General features: G+C 51.6%; 2 protein-coding genes across 5 annotated transcripts in view; one reads left to right on the top strand and one right to left on the bottom strand.

The window, feature by feature from the left end:
* Positions 1–23800, bottom strand: part of LOC144149486 (uncharacterized) — a 589882-nt gene that overhangs the window by 352403 nt on the left and 213679 nt on the right. The window lies entirely within an intron of this gene.
* Positions 1–23800, top strand: part of LOC144149488 (XK-related protein 6-like) — a 281464-nt gene that overhangs the window by 202772 nt on the left and 54892 nt on the right. The window contains exons 3-5 of the mRNA XM_077681078.1: positions 5350–5508; positions 12074–12466; positions 12995–13475. Of these exons, the coding sequence (XP_077537204.1) occupies positions 12130–12466; positions 12995–13475 (818 nt within the window). The 5' untranslated portion in view covers positions 5350–5508; positions 12074–12129. The remainder of the gene's footprint in view (positions 1–5349; positions 5509–12073; positions 12467–12994; positions 13476–23800) is intronic.

The raw sequence follows: 23800 nt of genomic DNA, 5'->3' as shown, positions 1-23800 counted from the left end.
AAGGCGCGTTCGTAGCCTTTCATTCTGTGTCGGTTTTGTGGCGCAGTGGGAAGAGCACCATGTACCTCGCGTTCCGCCCACAGGTAGTGAATGCGTTGTATCAGCAGCTTCTTGACGTAGTTTGAATGAGTCAAGGATGTAAGGCGCGTTCGTAGCCTTTCATTCTGTGTCGGTTTTGTGGCGCAGTGGGAAGAGCACCATGTACCTCGCGTTCCGCCCACAGGTAGTGAATGCGTTGTATCAGCAGCTTCTTGACGTAGTTTAAATGAGTCAAGGATATAAGGCGCGTTCGTAGCCTTCCATTCTGTGTCGGCTTTGTGGCGCAGTGGGAAGAGCACCATGTACCTTGCGTTCCGCCCGCAGGGTCGTGGGATCGAAACCAGGCGCCGGTAAGTATTATTTTTATATAGTGTAGAAGGAGGGGTGCGGACCTGTTGTTGAGAGAGAGGAGGGTAGCGTGATGCGGGAAAGGAGGAGTGGGGGAGAGGGCGCGCCTGCGCGCCGAGCTGTTGCGGACGGACATCGGACGCTACATGTGAGTTAAAGAAATGCTCTGCATTTAAAAAAATCAACATTGGCGCAACTATAACAACGGATGGCGCGAAGTCACTGACTGATAACAAGCGCCGAGGCAGCTGAGTGGCTAAGGCAGGCGTCGTGCTGCTGAGATAAAGGACGCGGGTTCGATCTCAGCCGCAGTGGGTGCTTGTTAGATGGAGGAGAACGTTAAAGATTAATTCCCAGGTGCTCAGTATTCATCCGAAGCCCTCCTCCACTACGGTGCGCCTAATAGCCCAAGTTTAGTTTCGGTGCGTTAAACTCTATAGATACAAATATATATATATATATATATATATATATATATATATATATATATATATATATATATACAATAAATCAAATTACTTATAATTAGGTACCGCTGGTTCGAAAAGGCGTCAAGTTTAATCGATGTCGGGTTGCAAATTCAGAGTCTGTCTTGTGACACGCGTTAGCGAGGCTCTTCAAAAATCCTGCCGCCTTGTGCACAAAAAGTGTGTTTTACGACGACTTAAGTGCAACAGCAAAAGCAAAAAAAAAAAAAAAATACCCAACCACGACAAGACAGAAAATAAGCCCATCTCTTTAAACCCGATTTCTTCATTGATAAAATCCCGGGATCAAGGCTGAGATGCAAAGCAATAGGGAGACAAGAACACATTACGACACGATAAATACCCCGCAAGTCAAATTATCGTCTTTGAAAGCGCTTTTCGAGCGGAACGCGGGCAGAAAGGCTGATCGTACAAACTGACGTCCTAAGCAGCTTTCCAGCGCAAAAGGGTTATAGCGGATGACAAGAACTAAACCGAAAACAATAGCTCCCGTTTCCACTTCCCTTTCGAAAGCTTTTCAGGGCCGCCTCGATCATAGCGTGCCCATCCGGGCAGCAAAAGATCGAAATAAACCAAGCATGCACTTATCGTTCCTCTTGCTCTTAAGAACGTTCCTTCCCCGTCGCTCATCATACCCAGCGTTCGCGACTCGCATTACGCGCGCTAGAACAAAACACCCGTCCGAAGTTGAAACTCCGCTTCCCCTCTTATCTCTGCCTGCCCCGTCTTAACCTTCTTCCCCCGACTTCGAGACTTTTTCGCAATCTGCATCTCCCAACAACCCCGCTATCACGCTCTCATCCAAGCTCATCTCGCATGGCGTCATTCGCGTGGGAGGGCCGCTTTGCCAGCTTGTGCATACCGACGCTGGCGCGAGATGAGAAGCTGCCTCCGAGTACGAGAGAACGCGGCCTCATCCAAGCGAAGCGCACGTAATACCATACAGCAAGGGAGAAGGAAACGAAAAAAAAAATAGGGAGGGGGGAACGTAGGCGCCAACGACAGAGGACCGCACGAAAATGAAATCGGTCATAGCGCAACGCAACGACGGGCCCTCCAGCGCAGGGCTGCCGGCTCGATAACGACGACTACAGACGTCGGAGACGCGCGGAGCAGCAGACGACACCCCCAGCTTCCCCGGCGTAGCAGACGAAAACGGCGGCACATGAAGCAGACGACCGAGAATAGGGGGAAAGGGGAGCTGGAGATGAGGGAGAGGGAGTAGCCGATTGCTCGGCCCATCGAGAACCGGATTCGGCGGTCCGGAACGTCGGGTCGCCGTACCGAATGCGGAGGGGGGTGAAAACGATCGAAGAGGATCTTTGTCGGGATGGGAGAATGATAAAGAAAAAAAAAAAGGGAGGGGGGGGATTGCTGACGGGGAGTGACTTCGCCGCCGTTCGGGAAGATCCGAGATCCGAACGAGTGGTGTCGGTTGCAAGAGGCGCGCGTTGTTCGAAGCGAAAGCGCTAGAAAAACGAAGAAAGTTATGAGTGGGCGGGGCTCATTTTTCGCGCCATTTTCCTGTCGCGCGTCTTGCTTTGCGGGAGGGAAAGACCGTTTCGAATAACTACCCTCGCTAACAAGCACCAACCGTTAGTACGTTAGAAAAGATAGCGTTAGACGAGTCCTAACACCTAATTTCGATACGCTCAATACTGGAAGAAAGGCGTTTCTTGAGGAGATCAAAGATACGGCTCCCAGGGGTTCAAAATTTGCGAAGTAGCGAAGCTCCGCCGAGCTGTTGGTTGCGGAAAGTGGCAAAATGTTGCTATCGAAAGAAAAACGCAGCTTAGAGAGAGTTTTTCTTTCTTCTGAGCACCGAACGAGTCCCTCATTCAGGAGCCAAAAGTTCGAACAATGTGCTTCAACTCTACTCGGCGTGCTGGAAATGTGAACATCGAAGTGCGAATACCGCTACGGGAGGGTTGGACCAAGTTGTTACTGTCGTTCCGCAATCAATAAAGTACACTGCAGGTTACCTTAACGCCACTTAACGCCACTACCTTAACACAATAGAGGTGTAACAATAATACGTTTCATCAGTCCTTGCCTTGCAATTCACGTCCACGAATGGAATCATTCAGATCCTGCCACCGCTAGTGCCGCCTTAATACCAGGCTTTGTATCAAGAATTGAAAAGCTAACAAGTAGTTAAAAAAGACACTAACTGAAAAAAAAAACGGTGACTGAAAATACCATTTTAAAGTTGTTTGGTTTCCGCAAAAACCAACAGTTTGCCACGCGTACTTAACTCGACCCTATGGTAAGAGAAAACATTTTCTCTATTTTCTTTACGAAAATTGAGTTGACCAGTGTGTTTCTACAAATATATATATATATATATATATATATATATATATATATATATATATATATATTGTGGTTTCCCCAGAAGGACACTGAGCCCCCTCGATCACACCTTTACTTGGAGTCCCGCTACGCCAAGGTACACCGCTCCGGCTGCACACACGTCGCCCAGCCGAGTCCGCCATGTCCTATCCTCGCTCCTCTCGCGCCACCTCCTCGTCCTCAGCCGGCACATGTCCATCCCGTGGGATTGTCCCCCGCCACTATTGCCGGATTACCACACTCTCCCCCCCTCCGAAGAAAAGGCCGACGCTGGCTGCCCTCGGCTGCAGTCGTCGGCACTCTCGAGGGACTCCCACGGCTCAGCCCGGATGGCAGTAGACCGGTGCCACAGGTGGCCTCCTAAGACCCGGGGGTCCTTGCAGAAGGTCCAAACGTGGCAAGGTCCTGTCCGCGGGCCTTGCTCCGCGGGGGTGGTGTCCGGCGCAGTCGTCAGCAGCTGTCCGCCTCGAGCTCCTGCTTCATCTTGGCGAACTCCTCCTTGGTCATGGAGCCATCGCCCTCGCCGAGCTTCTGGAGCTTCTCCCGCGAGGCGTCGAAGTCCGGCCGCGGAGGGGCCGGGGGAATGATCATCCCGGCGTAGTCCTCGCTCTCCTCCAGGGCGTCATGGAGCCAGATGAACTCCTCGTGCTGCCGAAGCACAGAGAACTCCGGCTTCTGGAAGTCCGACAGCGTTGTCTTGGTGTGGACAGTGAACTTGACCTTGTCCCTCTCGCTGAGGGCATCCGAGATGTCCACCACCAGAGACTGGTCCGCCAGGTCGATCGTGTCTGACCGCATCTTCAGCGAGCTGTCGGTCACATTTGCCGCGGAACACCAAAACGAGGAAGAAGACCACAATGCCCTTCCCAGGAACCACGGCCGGCCCCACGTTCAGGGCGCCAAATGTGGTACCGGGGTTCTTGCACCCGGCCGCGGTTCCCCAGAAGGACACTGAGCCCCCTCGATCACACCTTTACTTGGAGTCCCGCTACGCCAAGGTACACCGCTCAGCCGATCCGGCTGCACACACGTCGCCCAGCCGAGTCCGCCATGTCCTATCCTCGCTCCTCTCGCGCCACCTCCTCATCCTCAGCCGGCACATGTCCATCCCGTGGGATTGTCCCCCGCCACTATTGCCGGATTACCACAATATATATATATATATATATATATATATATATATATATATATATATATATATATATTACACATCAAAGATGCAGTCCTTATTGCCAGTGTTTTTCGGCATCTTGAAGGTGCTTAATAGCACCAAATGAGGTTATTGTCATTTTTTGTATGATACAGGAATAAAAAAATCAAAGTCAAGAAAAAATCCGCCGTGATCGGAAGCGGGTATCGAACCCGAAACCTCCGCATAACGCGTGCGGTACGCTGTACTACAGTGTATATATATATATATATATATATATATATATATAAATATTCGTCGCCTTTCATAACTTGATATGACAGTCGCTAAATCAATTGTTAACGACCTTAATGCAGTAAGGCTCAGATGAAAAGTTGTAATTGCTGACTGCATAAACATTAGGAACTTGAAATACAGGAGCTGCAGGAGAGAGTTGTATTGACTCAATGCTCCGATGCGAAGCTCTTGTTTCGGAATGCGTTTAGGAGATTGCAAGTTAGTTGTGTATGTTAGATACAATGTGGCACAATTATTTGCGTCACTGTCATGAAATGCTTAAATAATAGCGGGTCCTCAAAGGCGCCCTAATACCATACGCGAAGCAATGTGTTTATTGGAAGTATCGTTGTGTCGTAAGCATATAAAATACAATAAGTTAATACAGCGAAACACGGAGGGAGGTCACTATAGAGCATTAATTCAGACTTCAAGTAGAATGGGGCCAAGTACACATCCCAGCGGGACGTCTGTTTCGCTTATCTTTGGGAATGCACATTATCTGGGATGACGACTGCTTCTCGTTGCGGTGTGTATTTTGAATAGGCGCTAATGGAGGCCCAACAATTCTATAGGTTGGTAGTTTGTGGAAAAGGAAATATTGCGGTTAATATAACCGAATTTTCTTGTGAAATCACTGCCGCTCATTTCACTTCTAGGAGTACTATTAACGGAAACACCCTTCTGTCATTCCAGGTTGCCACGAAGAGAGGAGGCGACGGAGCTGCACACGTGCCGACTCAATCCAATCCAATCCAACAAAGATACGGTGTTTAAAGCCGGAGGCGAAAAGAGCCGAACAAAGAGCCGACGCATTCGGAGACAAACGTTGCAGCGCTTATTCTACAAATGAACGTAAGTACGAACCGCTCGCGGAAATAGCCGCGTGGTAATTACCGGTTTTGGAACAATGTGGAGAGTGAAATCGAATTGGAATCCGATTGCGCGCGTGTAACCGGGATACCTTGGGGCTGCTGCTCCTGCCCTACAGGCAAGAATCGCGAGGCAGCCACCGAACTCTGAGTACGAGCCCAGACCTACTAGCAAATAGACGGGGATGATGCCCGGTGAAAGACGTTAAGTAACAAGCCCGATTTCACAAAATTTAACCAAAATCACCCTAATACTCAACATCCGCTCTACCGATTGTAAGAGCCCGAGGTGGCGTCGAATGTTGCGGTGTGCACAGTTCAGCTAAGATATATATGTCTCCAGGCCAACTCGTGTGTATGGAAGGCTTCACCAATACGAGCTCGCACCCACGTCAGCCGAAAATTTCTCTTTTCGCAATAAAGGGACAATTGAGGCAAAATACAACCTGGGTCAATGTGAAAGAACTAGCCTTTGATAACTCTTAGCGTTACTGCAGCTACGAAAGACATTTTTTACCCCAAAAAGCGTAAGAACTATTGAAAAAAAAAAAGTAAACATGCTTCCGTTCCATAAGGAAAAAGCCCCGGGCCGTCTCCACTAACGTGAAACCTGGAGAAGAACGAAGCATGCAGTGCATTCTTGGCGCCTTGGCGTTTTGGGCAACGGATATGAAACCGTTGGGGAGTAGAGGTATACAGCTTCGCTGTAAAAGTCTCGTGTCTTTGAAGCACGAAGCTCCCTAGCGCGGAGCGTTAGAAAACGCGTGTGCCGGTGTGTTCTTTTAGAACGCCTTTTTGCCCACGGAGATGAAACGTTCTAGTGCGAGGCGTTGGAAAAGCGAGTGTCCCGGTGTTTTAGTACCGTGACTACATAAAACGACGACAGGAGACACCGACAGCCCGAGCCCCTAAGGGGCTTGCCCCTAAAACTTTGAAATGAAGTGCTACAGTGGCGCTATAGCGGGGCAGTGACGCAATGAAGACCAGCATTAAAAACGTGGTTAGCAGTGTGTGAACTCCATGCTAGCATCCAAGTGCTACGACCAAAGGGAACTAGAGGCCCCATCACAGTCGCCCAGTCATGTTTCTCGACGCTGCCTTAGGTCGGCGACCGCCAATCGCACAAGCCAAGATCGTGTGACGTCACAGAGACGTCACCAGAATGTGGCTGAAGAGTCGCCTCTGTTTCATCTCTGCTTCTTAACATCTCCCTCAACTACTTCAAGTTTGCGATAAAAGTTGTATAATTTGCATCGGGACAAAGCAGTCTTTTTTAGTGAATCAAACTTGTATTTTCCCCTCGTGGTCCCTGTCAGCGTATAGCACGTGGGTCTACAGAGACTACTACTTGTCCATGCGACCCGCCGCGGTGGCTCAGTGGCTAAGGCATTGCGCTGCTGAGCACGAGGACGCGGGTTCGATTCCCGGCCGCGGCGGCCGCTTTTCAGATGGAGGCGAAAAGCAAAAAACACCCGTGTGTACGAGGTTTCGGCGCACGTTAAAGATCCCCTGCAGTTGGTCAAAATTAATCCGGAGCCCTCCACTACGGCGAGCCTCATCGCCTCCGTTGCGTCGGCGCATTAAACCCCACAATCAATCAATAAACTTGTCCATGCGCGGTTTACCTCGGTGAACTCCGGCCGCTTTTTCGGCGTCGTCACTCTTCCGCATTCGCTGAGCCCACAAAGCCCGCGTTGAACCATAGGGCGCGGCGCGGCGCGGTGTTTGCTGGCGCCAATGTTAAAACGCCGCAAACGCATATATATCCAGGTAGACGCACTGCAGCCGCCTAGATTGTAAGTCCTGTACGATGCGCGGGTTGTCTGCCTGGGACGCGGTCCGGCGCTCAATTTTTCTCGTGTGTGTTCCCACGGGACCTGGATCCGGTCCGAGCGCAGTCCTTGGGCTGCCCGAGGGCTGCCCAGGATTGCATACTGAGAAGGCCAACTTTCTGAAAGCGAAACGCGTACAGCAAGATGCTGAAAGCAAAGCCAAGAAAGCAAGGCACAGAAAACTGTCCGCTTACAAATGAGGGCAAACATTGGGAAAGTACAGATGCTCCAGAATGTCGCTGCTATGCGGCATGTGGGCGGCCGTCTCGCAGGTTGAAGAAAAAGAAAAGGAAATATTCCTGCGGGCGGTTTGGGGTTTAAAAAAAAAAAAAAAAAGTCGCCGCACATCGTCCTAATGCAGCTACTTTAAACGACACCGCATCACGGCTCGGCGCCAGAAAAGTTTTCGGCAAACATAAAACAGATTTCCTTTAATTTCCCAGCAGGGTAGCGGAAAAGTTTATCCTAAATTTGCTACTTCAAAACGCACTACATTACGGCTTTTTTTCCGCCATAAATCTTTAGCAAGCATGAGACACATTTACTTCAGCGTATACCATATAAGGTTTTGCCACAAATACACAGTAAATGTAACCGACGCTGCAGGCTCCATTTGCGTCCGTTGACCATGGAGTGGTGGCTAAACTAACTCAGAAAACAAAAGAAAGCAAGGTAACCAAGAGTAACCAAGAGCGGCGAAAGCCCCCCCCCCCCCCCCCCCTCCCCCTCTCGAGCACTGTACTTGGCACTTGCATTTACTTTTTTTTTAATTCGAAAGTTTGCCCTGCGGCATAATAGATGAGTGCATTTACAGAAACACGAACAGGCTAGTTTCGTGTATGAAGTTCAAGAGTTCTCGGTGAAACGGTCCATGCCCCCAGCTAGCGTTGTAGGTCAGGAGGGCCGCCAGGCTGGAGACCGGTTGTACGTTAGCGAAACGACTTTAAAATTTCATTTCTTTTCAATCCTTGCCGCGAGAACGTTTCCACAGATTCTTTAAGAAACGCATCAGCGGAGAAAGAAACGATTCAGTTCCGCTTTGAAGTTGAAAACACATTTACTTTACGGGCTTCCAGCTGCGGCGCCGTCGCGTGCTCTTTCCACTCCTCCTGCGTGTCTGCACTGAAACGTTGCAACGGGAATAAAAACGCGGCATATGGCGTCGTTCTCACTGAGACTTCTACTGGCTAACCACAAGAAGACTGATGTTGACAAAGACTGCTTGGCATAGCTTATATGGCGAACGTAACTAAGGTGTGCTGACCGATTGTAGGGTTTAACGCACCGACTCAACGCATGTGATGAGGCGCGCCGTATACGTGGAGGGCTCCGGAGTAATTTTGACCCCCTGGGGATCTTTAAAGGAGCCATGAAGAGAAAACACAAGTTTGGTTCATTCGAAAGATTGCCTCGTTAGAACCATAACGACACCACTGATAACGCAAACTTCGCTCAAATAAGCTAGATAATTAGGAAAAAAGGAAATGACCATGCGACCCACCAGCTCATTTTCCGCAACAGAACCTATGATGTCACTGGGGAATGCTCTGCGATTGGCGGAGGCCGGCAAAAGCAAACGCATGTTAGGCAGGGCTTACAGTTTGCATAGCGAGCTAAATGCCCGTGAAACATACTGCACATTCTTTTTTATGACAAAGAACGGTGGAGTAAACGGTTGAAGTTCCGAACGAACACGCAAGCGTGTGCGCCAATGCGTACGAAACTACCGCCTGGCCGAGCTCGACATCTCGCCATCGCGCAGACGAATTTTCGGGTTCGAGGCGCTCTGACCTTGGGGGAAAAATGCCGTAAACACCGCGCATTGACGCTCGTATCTTTCTGGTCGAAGCAGAGAGCTCGCGCGAACGGCTTTCCATACACGACACCGGCCAACTGGCATAAGCGATACTGCTACTGAAGTTGAACTATTATTAACCGTAATAAAAATACGGCACATACGTACCAGTCTGTATTCGTCCGTCGCGACGGGGCTGACGAGGCAGCGGTGCCGACGGCAGGGCGTTCGTCTGTTGTGGCTATCGCGGAATGGTCGCTTTCCCGTCCACCGCGTATCCCACAACTCTTGCCGCTCGTGCACTTAGAAGCATTGAGCGTTCAAGTGGTGTGAGGTTGTTAAATGCAAGCCCTAGCTCCTCGGCGAGAGTTTTGTTCTCCGGATCAGGCGATTCCATGACTAGGGCTGCGGGTGCACTAGGTTTTACAAGTATTTTTAAAATGGCCGCCGTCTCGGTCGACTCCCGCGTGTGGGTGCTATACGGAGTCGACATACTAAGTATCTGTTTCATGGACCGGCCCGTGTGACGCCGTTGCTCACGTCACCAAATGTGCAATTTTAGCGGGACATTTAAAATTTTGGCTTAAATTGCCTTATTTCTCAGTGAATAAAGCATCATTTGCTTCCGGGAAAGCGCTTGGGGTACTATGAAACACCTAATCTTTCGAATAAAACAAACTTTTGTTTTCTCTTCATGGCTCCTTTAACGTGCGCCGACATTTCATACACACGGACGTTTTTGCTTTTCGCCTCCACCAGAAAAGCGGCAGTAGCGGCCAGGAATCGAACCCGCGTCCTCGTGCTCAGCAGCGAAAAAATGATCCAATTGCAGCCGCAGAAGTTGAATGTGCGATCAATAACCTAAACCCCGGAAAGTCACCTGGTCCACGCGGGTTAAGTGCGGGCTTTTACAAGGCCTTCGAAAATGATCTATCGCCACTCTTGGCCCTACCATTTAACGAGGCCTTCGAACTCACTGCCTGCGTTGCGTCGGCGCGTTAAACCCTACAATCAACCAATCCATCAGAAATGCGACCGCCACGGCCGGGAATCGAACCCGCGTCCTCGTGCTCAGCAGCAAAACGCCTTAGCCACTGAGCCACCACGGCGGGGAACGCAACTAAAGTCAACGTTAGGGTAGTGCCAGTGTGCGTTAGACCATGCAGGCAAACGCTGCCAGAAAGTCAACTTTCGCGAGTTCAACACACCGCTGGGCTATGAGGCGCGCCGTAGAGTGGAGGGCTCCAGATTAATATTGATCAGCTGGGAATCTTTAACGAGCTCCGACATCTCGATACACGGGCCTCCCGTTTCCTCGACGAAATCCCGCCTCCTTGGGCTCAGCAGCACAACGCCTAAGCCACAGGGCCACCGCGGCGGTTAGATGCCAGGGAGCTACGGTTGCCGCAACGAACGCTCAACGCGACACAGCGACTACTTCATTTCGTTAGCTTCACGTGGCGTAGTGAGGGCCCCGAAATCTCGAGGATATACGTGAAGGTTAATTGAAACTGCACGCCTGCAGGCATTCATTGATTGATTGAAGGGTTTAACGCGCCGACGCAACGCAGGTGATGAGGCGAGCCGTATAGTGGAGGGCCCGAATTAATTTTGACCACCTGGGGATCTTTAACGTGCGCCGAAATCTCGCACACACGGGCGTTTTTGCTTTTCGCCTCCATTAGAAAAGCGGCCGCCGCGGCCGGAATCGAACCCGCGACCTCGTGCTCAGCAGCACCTCCAGGCATTCAGGTTGATAAATTGTTTCAATAATATTCCGTGAGCAAATGGTGCGGCCCGTCGGCAACATTTCCACGTCGCTCCGTCAACACAGGGGCGTCGTTCTGTCGACAGAGCAGGCGACAGAAGAGCAAAGAACAGGGATAGAGTGGAGAGAGAGGGTAAATAGAGCTGCGTTCGAGAGAAGAGAGGACGACGTCGCCAAGAAGACGTCACTCCTGCTGCTCTTCACTGCCCTTAAATAGGCCACGAAGACGAAATACAACCTTCTTTATTTTAAAGAACTAAACTCGAGTACCTCTCTCAGCCACGAAAGACATTTTTGAACTTAAGATACGAAAGGAATATTGAAAAAACTTTCAAATTTCGCGCTACAGTGACCCGGGATCGGCAGGAGTGACGTCATATGGGCCGGCACTAAAAACACTTATCAGTGTGTTAACTGCACTTTTGCGCTCAAGTAATGCGATCAATCGGAACTAGAAGGCCCCACTACAATCGTCCACCCACGTGTCTTAGCGATGAATTGATTGATTGATTGTGGGGGTTTAACGCGCCGACGCAACGCAGGCGATGAGGCGTGCCGTAGTGGAGGGCTCCGGATTAATTTTGACCACCTGGGGATCTTTAACGTGCGCCGAAATCTCGTACACACGGGCGTTTTTGCTTTTCGCCTCCATCAGAAAAGCGGCCGCCGCGGCCGGGAATCGAACCCGCGACCTCGTGCTCAGCAGCGCAACGCCTTAGCCACTGAGCCACCGCGGCGGGTCTTAGCGATGAATTAAGTCGGCGGACGGAGCCAATCGCACAAACGAGATTCCGTGACGTCACAGAAAAGTTCCCGGAAAGGGGCTAGGTAGTCGCCATTGCTTCACATGCGTTCTTTAACATCTCCGTTATATGATCGAAGTTTGAGATAAAATTGCTATCGTTGTTACCGGGACAAAGCGGTTTTTCAATAAACCAAACTTGTACATTGTGGGAGAAACATAATGTCGCGGGTTTCCGAAGCCAGAGCAAGGCGTGCACATCCGGCCGAGTCTCATGTTCGCGCGCGCGCGAGAGAGAGACGAGTTGCTCAAGCATTCTTAGAGGCCCGCCAATGTCGATCTTTCGTTAATAGTTTTTTTTTTACTCTCCCGCTCTCTTCGATCCCCCCCACCCCCTCCCCAAAAACACAGCCTCGTCACCCTGATCCCCTGGGACCGTGCGTCGGGCGCCCCACGCCCGCCGCGCGATGGTAGTGGTGCACGAGGTGGAGCTCCTGGACGAGCACCCGGCCGCCAGGCCCCCGTACCTGGCGCACCTGCAGGCCGCGCCCGCGCCGCTGCAGCAGCACCTGCACCACTCGCACCCAACCCGGCACCTCCACCACCACGGCCTCTCCGCGCAGCCGCCGCAGCCGCAGGTGCCGCTCAAGCTGGGCGGGCCCGGGGGCGCCTCGTCGCTGCCCAGGCACCACGGGGCGCAGCCGCCCACGGCGCCCTACCACGACCCCACCACGGAAGAGGACGACGACGAGGACGACGACGACGATGACCTGCCGGAGTACGCAGAGGCCGGGCCGCCCACGGGTGAGGATCGAGGCCGCGTGGTGTCTCCATTTGGAACGTAAATTTGTATCGCGTATAACCACGGGGAATCGCCACGCCACGGCACGGCCTCCGCGATCAGCAACGGCGTGGCGACGGAGCTAATCACGGAGGCCCTCGACACGCGACTGTGAGCCAAGTCAGGAATACGGAATGTTGGGCTCAGCCCAGCATGTAGCCGATTTCCGAAGGGAGCCCCACAAAACTAAACCAAGTGCTGAGCAGACAGACTCGTTTCTCTTTGTCGCTTATATCTGAGTAGGCCAGTATGCCGACTGTGAGGCCTACGCCGGTCCCGTGGGTATAGAAGGTCGACTTTCCTAATCAGCCTGGTTGCTTATGCCCTTAATTAATCAAGCAAGAAGTCACTGCAGCTCAAGTGGCTTTTTGAAGAGAAGAAGTAATAATGAGGGCAAGCGAAAAGTTGCTCCCCTTCATATCTTCTAAAGCTCATCGCCGATGCGACGGGAGCAGTGTCTTCGCTTACAGTCGTTGCTCGCCATGCTGCAGGTCCTCCCCCAGGCCTGGCCCTCATCGACCGCCACCCGTACCTGTGCGCGGCCTCGGGCAGCACGCACCGTCGCTCGCTGCCCCCGACGGCGGCCGACACGTGCGAGACGTCGTCCTCGGTGCCCCTGGACAAGCGCAGCGACCGGTTCACGGCTCTCAGCGCGCTCTTCACGCTCGTCTCTCTGCTGGCGTACGCGGCGGACGTGGGATCGGACGCCGCGGCCTGCTACTTCCTCTACCTGGAGGGCAACCTGTGGTGGTTCGGCCTCACGCTCGCCGTCACCGTGGTGCCCGCGGTGACGGTGAATGCATTCAGCCTGCGCTGGTACATGCACGACGACCGCGAGAGCCGCGCAACGGCCAAGGAGCTCGCCGGCGGGCAAGGGGTCATCGCCACGCCCGTGCACCGGCCGCGCATGGGCGCGCTCGGATGGGCCTTCCGGGTGCTCTTCCACCTGGCTTTCCTCGGACCAGTGGTCAGGTGAGTCGCCCAACAGGATCGCGTGGCATTGCTAGCAGAGGAGCTCTTTAAGCTTCAGCTCCATCCGTGAATGGTGCCGCTCAAAACGCAGCGCAGAAAAGTGGAGAGGAGAAAAATGCTAGGCCAAGAAGTGTGAGGGGAAGTGGCGAGGAGACAACGAGCAGGTGTAGGGAGGGCGCGTCGCGGCGCTGATGTTCGGATGGGTAGTCACGCGCGTCGGGGATTGGCTGCGCCTGGAGATTGCGTAAGCTCTGGCACGCACGTGTTCCCCTAGTGGATGGAGACGGTGAGCCCTCGGCGGAATCAGTGCCCGATATACCGATAAGATGCGCAGACCTAAGAAGAGCCAAGTTACAGCTGGTGAAGACCAGCGACTCCGCGGCTTCCTCATCTCGTCATCTCGATTGCGAAGGAGGTAGAAGTTTTCCTCGACTTTCCCCGAAAAAAAAAAAAATTGGCCGCGTATCTGCTCCTTTCGGCGCAAATGCCGTCAAAAGACGATAGTCTTTATCGGCTTTTGCGAAGTAAATGCCTCCCTTCGCTTTCCCGCTCACCTCTCATGTTGTTCCTCTTGCGTCGCGCTCCTCCCAAGGTAAAGACGCCAAAGGTTTGCTTAAATCATTTTAAATTTCCCGCGTTCCACTGCTCCAAACCGGGTGTCTCGATGCGAACGCTGCCGTACGGCGAAGACGCGCGTTAATCGAGGTCGGGTTATGATGTCTTTTGGTATGCACAACAGATTCTGTGCCTATGCTCATTATAGTATATTAGTCGTTCTTAACCGCACGCAAGCATGACGAACGGTGGGCGCTGCTGTGATCGCCGTTCGTATTCCTCATAAAAAGCATATAAGAAGCACGGTTAGAAGAATAATCGAAGAAGCATAATGGATACGCGAACGCAAGAGCACAAACGCACCGCTAAGCCTTCATAAGTAACGCAGTTAAGCCGCCAGTGTTCAGAAGAAGAGGAGAAAACCGCAGCAGCCGCAAAGGTACAAATTACCACTCCAGCCTGCTAACGTGTGCGCCGTACGATACTCAACGCACGGCGCACATCTCGAAAAGAAGAAAGAGAGAGGAAAAAGTTAACCCGCAGCTTTGACACGTGGCTAGTTTCTAGCGCCAGTTTTCCATTAGACGTGCGCCGTCCCACAATCCTCAAAATAAATTTTCTGACCTTCGTGCTGTGCCGATTCAAAAGCGGCGGCACCGAGTGCGCGAACAAAAACCAACGCGGCGCCAAAACAACAGAAACAAACTCACATATTCGGCCAGCACGCGCAGTTTGCATACGCAGCTCTTTGATCCCAACCGCAAACAATTCCACGCGCTAAACCCAACTTTCATTTCAAATCCGTAAGCCGCTACAATACCAGTTTTTTGCTGTTATTTTTAGCCAACACAACCGTACTCGGAAGTACGGCAGGGAGAACGCTCTAAACACACGCCAATAAATCACAATAAAACACAAAAAAACATGGCGTAGACATTTACCTCTGGAGCGCGCGGCTAAGACTAATCCCTTCTGCAGAGTCCTGTGCGGTTATTGCGCGCGCGCACAGCTCTCTGCCTTGAGGCGAATCTGGCTTTAATATTGCCAGCCGCGCAAGTACTCCCCGGGGAGGGAAAAAAAAAAAAAAACGAAAAGAGACGACCCGGAGAATGAGGATGAGACACGGCCGCCTAATTGCAGCGGCGGAAGGTCGGAAACAAAGGAAGAGAATGCGGCCCAGTTCGGGAATTTTCGTGCGATAACGCCGCAGCGTCGATGAGCCAGCACGTCTCCACTAGAGAGCGGCACGTGGTGTTGCGCCGGGCGATTCTGACGACGCCGGTTGGCCTGACGCTGCCGTAGGCACAGATGACATGCCCCGACGATGCGGCGGGAAGCCGAGGAGGCGATAATAGTTAGCGGGGTGTTCGAGACTAACAAGAGCGTTTGTTGTAGGTGAGAGGCCCATGGCGGGACAAAAGCAAAAATGAGTAGCGCGAGAAGAGCGACCACGGCAAAAGCGATTGATTGATTGATTGATTGATTGATTGATTGATTGATTGATTGATTGATTGATTGATTGATTGATTGATTGATTGATTGATTGATTGATTGATTGATTGATTGATCGATCGATCCATAGTAAGCTTCAGGAGGTAATCTAAACGTAAACTGACTCTAAGTTGAAAAAATTGGCCGCTTATCTGCTTCTTTCGTTGCAAATGTCGTCAAAAGACGATAGTCTTTATCGACTTTTGCCAAGTAAATGCCTCCCTTCGCTTTCCCGCTCACCTCTCATGTTGTTCCTCTTGCGTCGCGCTCCTCCCAAGGTAAAGACGCCAAAGGTTTGCTTAAATCATTTTAAATCTTCCGCGTTCCACTTCCCCAAACCTGGTGCCTCGATGCCAACGCTGCCGTACGGCGAAGACGCGCGTGAATCGAGGCGCCCTACTTCAACGTTTATAGAACCGCGTTTCCCTACTCCACGTGCGTTGCAAGCAGAACTTGGAACCTATCTAGTGCAACCTTTCGTAACTGTTGCCAGTTGATTCCTTAAAATGGCGCAAGAAGCTATAGTGGCGCGGGCGACAGCAGGCGACGGCGAAGTGAATTTTTTTTCTGCAGTTGATGAAGTATTTAATTTCGCCAAAGTCAAGCATGTATGATTTTTTATAAAGGAACACTGCAAACATCACTTCTGTATTAATTTGTTGTCTTATATTTGCGTAAAGTCTTGTTCTTCTTCAACAATGTTGACAGGTATGAATATTACACCGGACTTAGACGGGTAGATTTAGCTGTGACTATATAAGACTATTGCGCAGGCATTGTTTTACTTTGGCCGGGTGGCTGAATCGAGTCACAGACAGACAGACGGACAGACAGACAGACAGACAAACAGACAGACCAAAATTTATGGGTTTAAGTAGCCCAAGAAAGACTATCGTCTTTAAGAAAGTTATGCAGTCTTCTCGGCGACGGCACATAGCTGTTCCGTGAACGGCGCGGGCCTTCAGAGTCGGCGGCACTGAGCCCCTGCTCGGACAGTACTTCATGCGTATCAGGAAGTAATCGCATCATCAGCGAACGCACGACGGCGCGGGCTATACTGTGGCATTATCTCTTAGCGCGTCGCCGCTGACGAGCATGTCTCGCAGCGGCCTCGGCATGCCGTCCTCCCTCTCACACTTTCGCCTTACTTTCCTCCTCCGCATTCCTGCTCGCCCTATCTTCGGCGTCCTATTCGAGCTCTCGGTTACGAGGAGGCCGACTGCGAGGGACGACGCGAAACCACAGGAGTGGGCGCTTAAGTGCTGCGCTCTAAAAGAAGAATCCGTAAATAACGTAAGCAGGAGAGGTGGCTTTTAGCATCACCACGATTCAAAAGGCATGTCTTTAGCCATCATCATCATCATAACCTCGCAAGATCTAGCACTCACAACGCTTCATCTCTGTAAGCGTGATAGGAAAGCTGTGCGCAGACGAAACCCAGTTAGTTACCTGCTTTAAGATACCGTCACCCGCCCGGTGCACGAATTCGCGGGCAGCGAAGGTTATACCGGCTTATCATTGATAGTCCATCAGGTGTCATACCCAGTAGCATTTCGGCTGGCGTACCAGCAAATTTTCCCGCCATTTTTTTTTTGCGGGGCTACCATGGTTGCCAGACCAGGAATGCCCTCCCCGCTAAAAGAGCGGGTGCAGGTGGTCGCCAGTTTCAGTCCGCTCTGGTTTTTGCAAAGCCTTGCTCGCTTGCGCCGTGGCTGCTCAGCGCAACGCCTCAGCCACTGAGCCACCGCGGCGGGTTACAATGAACCCTTCTCGATGTCGATAACTCAGTCCCCAGCAATACGAACTCGAGCTGCATTCCCCCTCTCTTAACATGGCCCAGAGTCTCCTTCTCTGCGGATAAAGGTCTTACAGCGACAACGCTTGCTCGTAGCCGCCGCAATAGGCCGTTTCGCCTCCTAAACATATTCTTGCTTTGTGGAAAGGGCGACTCAGGATACGTATTAGGCATCCGGTTGGCATTCTTTAAACATTCGCATCGAACCGTATACTCCCTCTTTCGGCTTCTCCTGCCAGGGCCTTTTATGGACCTCTAACTTGTTCGTACTGGGGCAGCCACTTTACCAGTGCGCTGTGCTTTTGGCACCATAATTGGCGCACCCAGAAGGACGATGTAACTGCGCAGGCGCAACATATCCCAGAACACGCCTTCGCGTTAGTAAATATTGAGGGATGAAAAGGCTGGAACGCAATAACGGAACCTCCGCTCCATCCAACAAGTTACCTCGCATGATAACCACCAAAATTTCATTTCACTGCGAGGGGACCTCTACGTCTCTTCCCCTTCCTTCATAACCCGGTGATTAAGTGGAGTCAAAAGTGCACCAACAGGACTAATAAGATGACGCAGTGCACTCTTTTCGAACAACAGGTGCAACTCTCGACGCACAACCAACACAACATAAAGGAAAGGGATGTAGGCGTTAGTGATTACGGAAAGAAGTATGCAGAGAAGCTTCGCACAGCAAAACTTTCGGCGACAGATACCCCCCCCCCCCCTCCCCACACACACACACACAAAACAAAACGGAGGTGTATCCCTATATAAACAAAATCCGCATAAGCTTAAACAAAGAAGAAAAAAGGGCGATGGTACATGCGGCTCCTGTGGATCTTTTATTAACGCTCGGAACCGTTATCTCGCCCGTTCGTTGCCGTCCCGCAAGAGTGCATGGAACGTGTAACGCGTCCACCTAAAAGAGCTCGGGAAGTGCGAGCAAGAACACGGTTCCTCCTGCAACAACCACTTCGCCACTAGACTGGCCGACCACCGACTCACCCGATAAATAAGAAAGGGCTACTTCCCGAAGCTCGGAGGGGGAAAAAGGTGCATTATTGATGGAATCTATCGCCGCTTGGATTAGCTGGGAGGAAAGCTGAGCACATGTCGAGCTCCGCAGCGACAAACGAAGGAAAATTTCCTTATCTGGGCCAAGCTGTCGTTCTCCTTTTAACGGGGACCGATGAAATAAATGGAACCAGATACGGAAAGACTAGCCCGTTATTTGTGTTTCGTTCAAGCTTTAACACAGTTGGTCCCCCCTAGCTGGCAGGGGAAATTTTAAGCCGTGGACGTAACGAAAGTGGTTATACGTTAGAGCTTAACATAAGAGCTACCAGGTATACGAAGAAAATTTCGGCCGAACTTTTATTTTCGAACTTTATTTTTAAACAGAAATGCTCGTGCGTACGAGATTTTTGCGCGCGCGTTAAAGATCCCCAGGTGGCCAAAATTAATCCGGAGCTTTCAACTACGGCGCGCCTCATCGCCTGCGTTGCGTCGGCGCGTTAAACCCTACAATCAATCAATCAGTTTTATCTAACGCACTAACACGCACACAAGGAGCGCACGACACTAGATGTCGTTGACAAAAACCAAAGCTGCGCGCATGCGCTGTAGTCGCCATGCGCCGTATATAATACAAACAGCTGCAGTAGCGAGGCAGATGACACGCGGTTAAAACAGCCGCAGACACAGCTAACAACCGCGTCTGGTCAGAGCTACAGAACCAGTGAAGCGTTAATAATCTAAACATGCCCCCCTCCCCCTTCCCAAAAGGAAAAAAAAAAATGGGGTACACAGATCAAGTCAGTAGAGGCGTTAACAGCGATAAGCCACACCGCTGCGCGCATACTACTCACTCCGCACAAAATAATCGGCCCCATAAACGAGTTCGACGTGCCATGACGCGTCCCCGATAACAATGCCTGCACGCGCCCGTGGCGCGAGCAGCGCTGACGTCGAGCGATAAGGAGCGCTAAGCCAGGCGGATGTCGATCAGCCGTTACCACCCAGGCGAAACAACACAAGCGGGCGGAGAACTCCCGCAAAGTTCGCTTCCGAGTACCAGGCCAACTTTCCCACAGCCCAATCATCCGTAACACCCACCGAAAAGTCCGGAGAACACAATTGCCAGGCGTAACTCAGCCTGAAAGACGGGCAATAAGGCCGAATAACTTCTTTTTTTTTTATTTCAGTCTTCGTGTATTCGGGTGGAAGTTAAGAACGGCGACAGCTCATGTAGTGTATCACTCCGCTGAAGCAACAGACCCTGATGTCAACGCGAGCACGCGTTTCGAAAGGAGATTGCGCTTAATTTGTGACATCGTCTTCTTTTTCGCACCTTTTTTTTTTTTTTTTTTTGTAGTCGATGCAGGAATTTATAAGCAGATTAAGTGCCATGAATTACCGAAACGGCTCCGGTCACGCTCAAAATACTCGCAGTAAGGTGCTTTTGGCGCCGAGCGGAGTAGCAGCCGGCTGCGGTGATGCGCAGGGGGCAACTTCCGTAGTCGTTCTTGAGTTTTCCCGGAGTATAGTAAACTCTGCCCCATACACCATGTCTATCCACGCGCATAAATAATACTTGCCGTTAATGAAAAAATCGTCATGCCGAGATCTGTCTCCGCCTATGACGATGTTGCTTTCCCCTCCAAATTCGAGTACCGTAGCACTCCATTTTCTACGTCGTGGTGCCAACTATACAACGCAGACGCGTGCACAGGTGATCCCAAAATCTGGCGCATCCTTCACCGATCGCTTCACCACATTGTTGGATACGTTCCCGCTGGAGACGAGAAATATGTTGCAGCGTTGCACGCGTCACACCATATGCGCTTCAGCGACGAACTCACGCGTTCGAAAAGCGAAAAACGATAGAGGCGAAAAACGAGAACACCCGTGTGTCGAAATTTCGGCGACCCCGGTCACGGTCACTCGAAGCGGCCGTGGTCAGGTGATAAAATTTAATCCGGAGACCTCCATTACCACCTCATATAGCCCAGGTGTTGTTCCGGTGCACTAAGCCCCCGAAATAACAAAAATAAAAACGAAAAGGTATTCTCAAGTCCACCACTCAGAAAAGGGGAACAAGACAAAACGTCTGCAGGACCTTCTTCCAAAAAGATCTTTTAGTACCGCTCGTAATGGTGACGTCACTGTCTTATCTCTTCACAAGCGCCGTTTATCACCCCGCCCTCAACCGGAAGACACCAGAGCAAGAAACAAGGGCGGAGCGAGAACGAGACCCCGTAAATACGAAGGGTACCGCTCGCCCGAGAAACCGCGAATCTCCATGCTTGCCCCCAACCTTACATAGCATTTTTTATTTCGCCTCCCAGCTGGACCCATCTAGAACGACTTTCCGTCTTTTCCCTCTCACGTAGTTCGCCCGAACCCCCACCACCATGCCCAGCGGCACTTCATTCGCTTGCATAGCCGGGAAAGCAGTCGGCCCCGGGGCAAGATAACGCGCCCCGACCAACTATACCGAGCGGCAGGAAGCTGTTTAACGAGCCCTTTATGCAAATCCGGGAGACGGCGCTTCCCCGCACAACACAGCGCCGTGGTCGCGGCGGCGGCGCAAGGCTATTTGGTTAAAGCAGGCGTGCAGGAAGAAGAAGTGTCAGCCGATAGGAGCCAAGCACTCTGCTTGCTCTCATTATTTCCCCTTCTTTCCCCTCCGCTCTATACTCCACTGCCTCAGTCTGTTCTCCGGTTCCGTTCTCTTAACGAACGACGGAGCCGGCGAGGCGCGCGGGGTCTGAAGTGTGGGTACACACAGCTGAATAAACCCGGGGTTATAAAGCCTGAATACGCGTCGATCTTGGCTGAGATCGCCACCGGTGTATGCTTCAAAAGGCGAGGCGGCTGAGATTAATTACACGGCGCTATGGAGGTTCACACAGCTGCCCGCGGACGGCGAACAATGTTGAAAGGCTGAGTGTCCTCTTCCGGGCTGATTTGGCGAGTAACCTCGCGGTAGAGGGGATTATTTATTTGCTTAAAATATTGGCGCAACTTGCACACGAATGGTGCAAGGCTGGAGAAAGAGCAAAGCTGGCGGTTCCTCTCCCTTCGTCGGAGACCCGGCTGTTGCACCTCAGATAGATTTCCCAACTTGCCGCTGAAAGTTCTCCATGACTGGCAGGTTCGCATCGTTTGGTCCGCAGCTTTCACATCTCTCCCAAAGCGGACCGCAGTAGCACGCGCTAGAACCGGCGGCACTGGCCGGCTCCGAGAACACTCTGCTCCCCACTTCAGGCGCGAACGCTCGTGAACTGGCGAGCAGAACAGCAAGCGAGAGATCACACCACGAACGCTGGGCAGAGTGTTCTCAGCGGTCGAGCTGGTCCACGCCGGGTACTCCTCACGACGCTCACTTGTACACGGTATTTTTATTAATATTTTCGCGAGCTTCTCGTGTGACGCAAGTCCACGCGCGCAAGCCTGGCCGACGCCGGGCGCACCTCACGAAGCGCACGCTCACGTGCGATCGATATTTTTTCTTGCCATTCTTTTTTTTTTCTTTTGCGAACGTCAACGTACCAATCTCAAGCTCTGTTGTTAAAAAAAGTTTTTCAGACAGACAGACAGACAGACAGACAGACAGACAGACAGACAGACAGGCAGGCAGATAGACAGACAGACAGACAGACAGACAGACAGACAGACAGACAGACAGACAGACAGAGAGGGTCGAGCGAGAACTCGTTGACGAGATGAGCTACGAAAATTTGGAAGAAAAATGTCGTTTCAAATCGCGCGCCATCAGCCGCAAAGGGTTCGCACAACATCCGACAGATGGCGACGAGTGTACTGGCCAGTAGGAAGACGCAGTGAAACTTCCCTCTCGCGAGGGGCACGATCAAATGCAGAGCATTTCCGGGGGCGCACGACGTTAAGTAGTTTGCGTTGCGTTAATGTTGTTGCACTTGTGGCAACTGCTGACGAGAAAGCGCTCGTCAGCAGTAATTTGAATGAGTCAACGATATAAGGCGCGTTCATAGCGTCCCATTCTGTGTCGGCTTTGTGGCGCAGTGGGTAGAGCACCATGTACATTGCGTTCCGCCAGCAGGGTCGAGGGATCGAAACCTGGCGCCGGAGAGTATTTTCTTTTATATAGTGTAGGCGGAGGGGTGCGGACAACGACGGTGCGGACTACGACGGGACAACGCGGGTGACATCGTGAGTTACTGAAATGCTCTGCATTTAAAACGCGGATACAAGAATGAAAGGCTTCAGGGCAAACGTTTGTCCTGCCGCCTTTCATTCATGTGTGAGTTTTTTTTTTTCTAAGCTTAGACCATGTCCCCCAATATTCCTTAAGCTCTTACAGCATGCGCTGATATGAGGAATTTCGTGTGCGAAGTCACTCATTTGCAGTCCCTCGCAAATCTCGTTGCACTGCTTCCTTCAGCGCATAAAACGTTTTGGAGAAGGCAACATCAATCCTTAAAAAATAAATAAGAAAGCCAAGCGTTGGGCTGAGTTGTGACGTGTTCCGTTGCGCCTCCTTTCATGCGTTAAGCTCCACGTACCGCCTCACTTAAGCTCGAAATTATACGTTTAGAACGGGAAAACAGAGTGAGAGAGAGAGAGAGAGACAGAGAGTGGGGGGGGGGGGAGATAAACACAGATGTGCTAGAATAACAGCCCCTCTTCCCTTCACCATATACCCTACGGGAGCCGGGCGTCTCGCTGTTGAAATCCTTTTCATCAATCCTCTGTAGTTCACCTGTCAGCGCGACGAAAAACCAAAGTAGTACGTAGACGTTCGTGTCATTTTACATGATTCTGCAAAACAGTGCCACCGAACGCACCCCAAAGAAAAGCGAGATCACACCAAATTTAGCACTTCATCGAGCTCGCGATCGAACTTGCATTCCGCCCTAATCGTGACCGGTCTCCTGCTTCGCCTCAAATAAGTACAGTCCGGACTAAAAGAGTTCTGGAACAGCTCAGGCCGCCATCCTTCGCAAAACCCCAAGCCACCACAGCGACTGCGGCGGTGACCTAAATCAACCGCACATTCTCCAAACGAAGCGAACTGCGAACGCCCTCGAGTTGTGGTTGTTGTGAACTGTTTAAAGAACGCTCACCACCACCAAGTGCACCCCGCGACGCGCTAAATTTAAGTCCGACCAGCGCACGTAAGTATTGATTAAGGAACCGGCGGACGTAGCAAATGCGCTTACGGCGGTTGGTGTGCGCAGTAACGACGGAGGGAAAGGGGACGAGTAGGGGGAAAAAGGAGAATAGGGACAAATACTGGGGAAAAGACGAGTCTATTGTGTGCGCAGGCAATGAAAAGATGAATGGCGCCAACATCGTATACGCACAAGGCGCTGCTCTAAGCCGTGTTTGCCTCGCAAACGAGGAGGCGATGACGACCAGGGCTGGCCTTTGTGTTCGCTCCCCGCACACACTTTACGGGATATATTCAGTCAGAAGAAACTCGAGAACAAGGCACGGCGCTTGT

This window comes from Haemaphysalis longicornis, unplaced genomic scaffold, assembly GCF_048455015.1.
Source record: "Haemaphysalis longicornis isolate Haplotype H1 unplaced genomic scaffold, Haemaphysalis longicornis Haplotype H1 scaffold_8, whole genome shotgun sequence".
NCBI classification, from domain to species: Eukaryota; Metazoa; Arthropoda; class Arachnida; order Ixodida; family Ixodidae; genus Haemaphysalis; species Haemaphysalis longicornis.
Note: the sequence above shows the minus strand (reverse complement) of the source record. Positions and strands in the feature narration are given on the sequence as shown.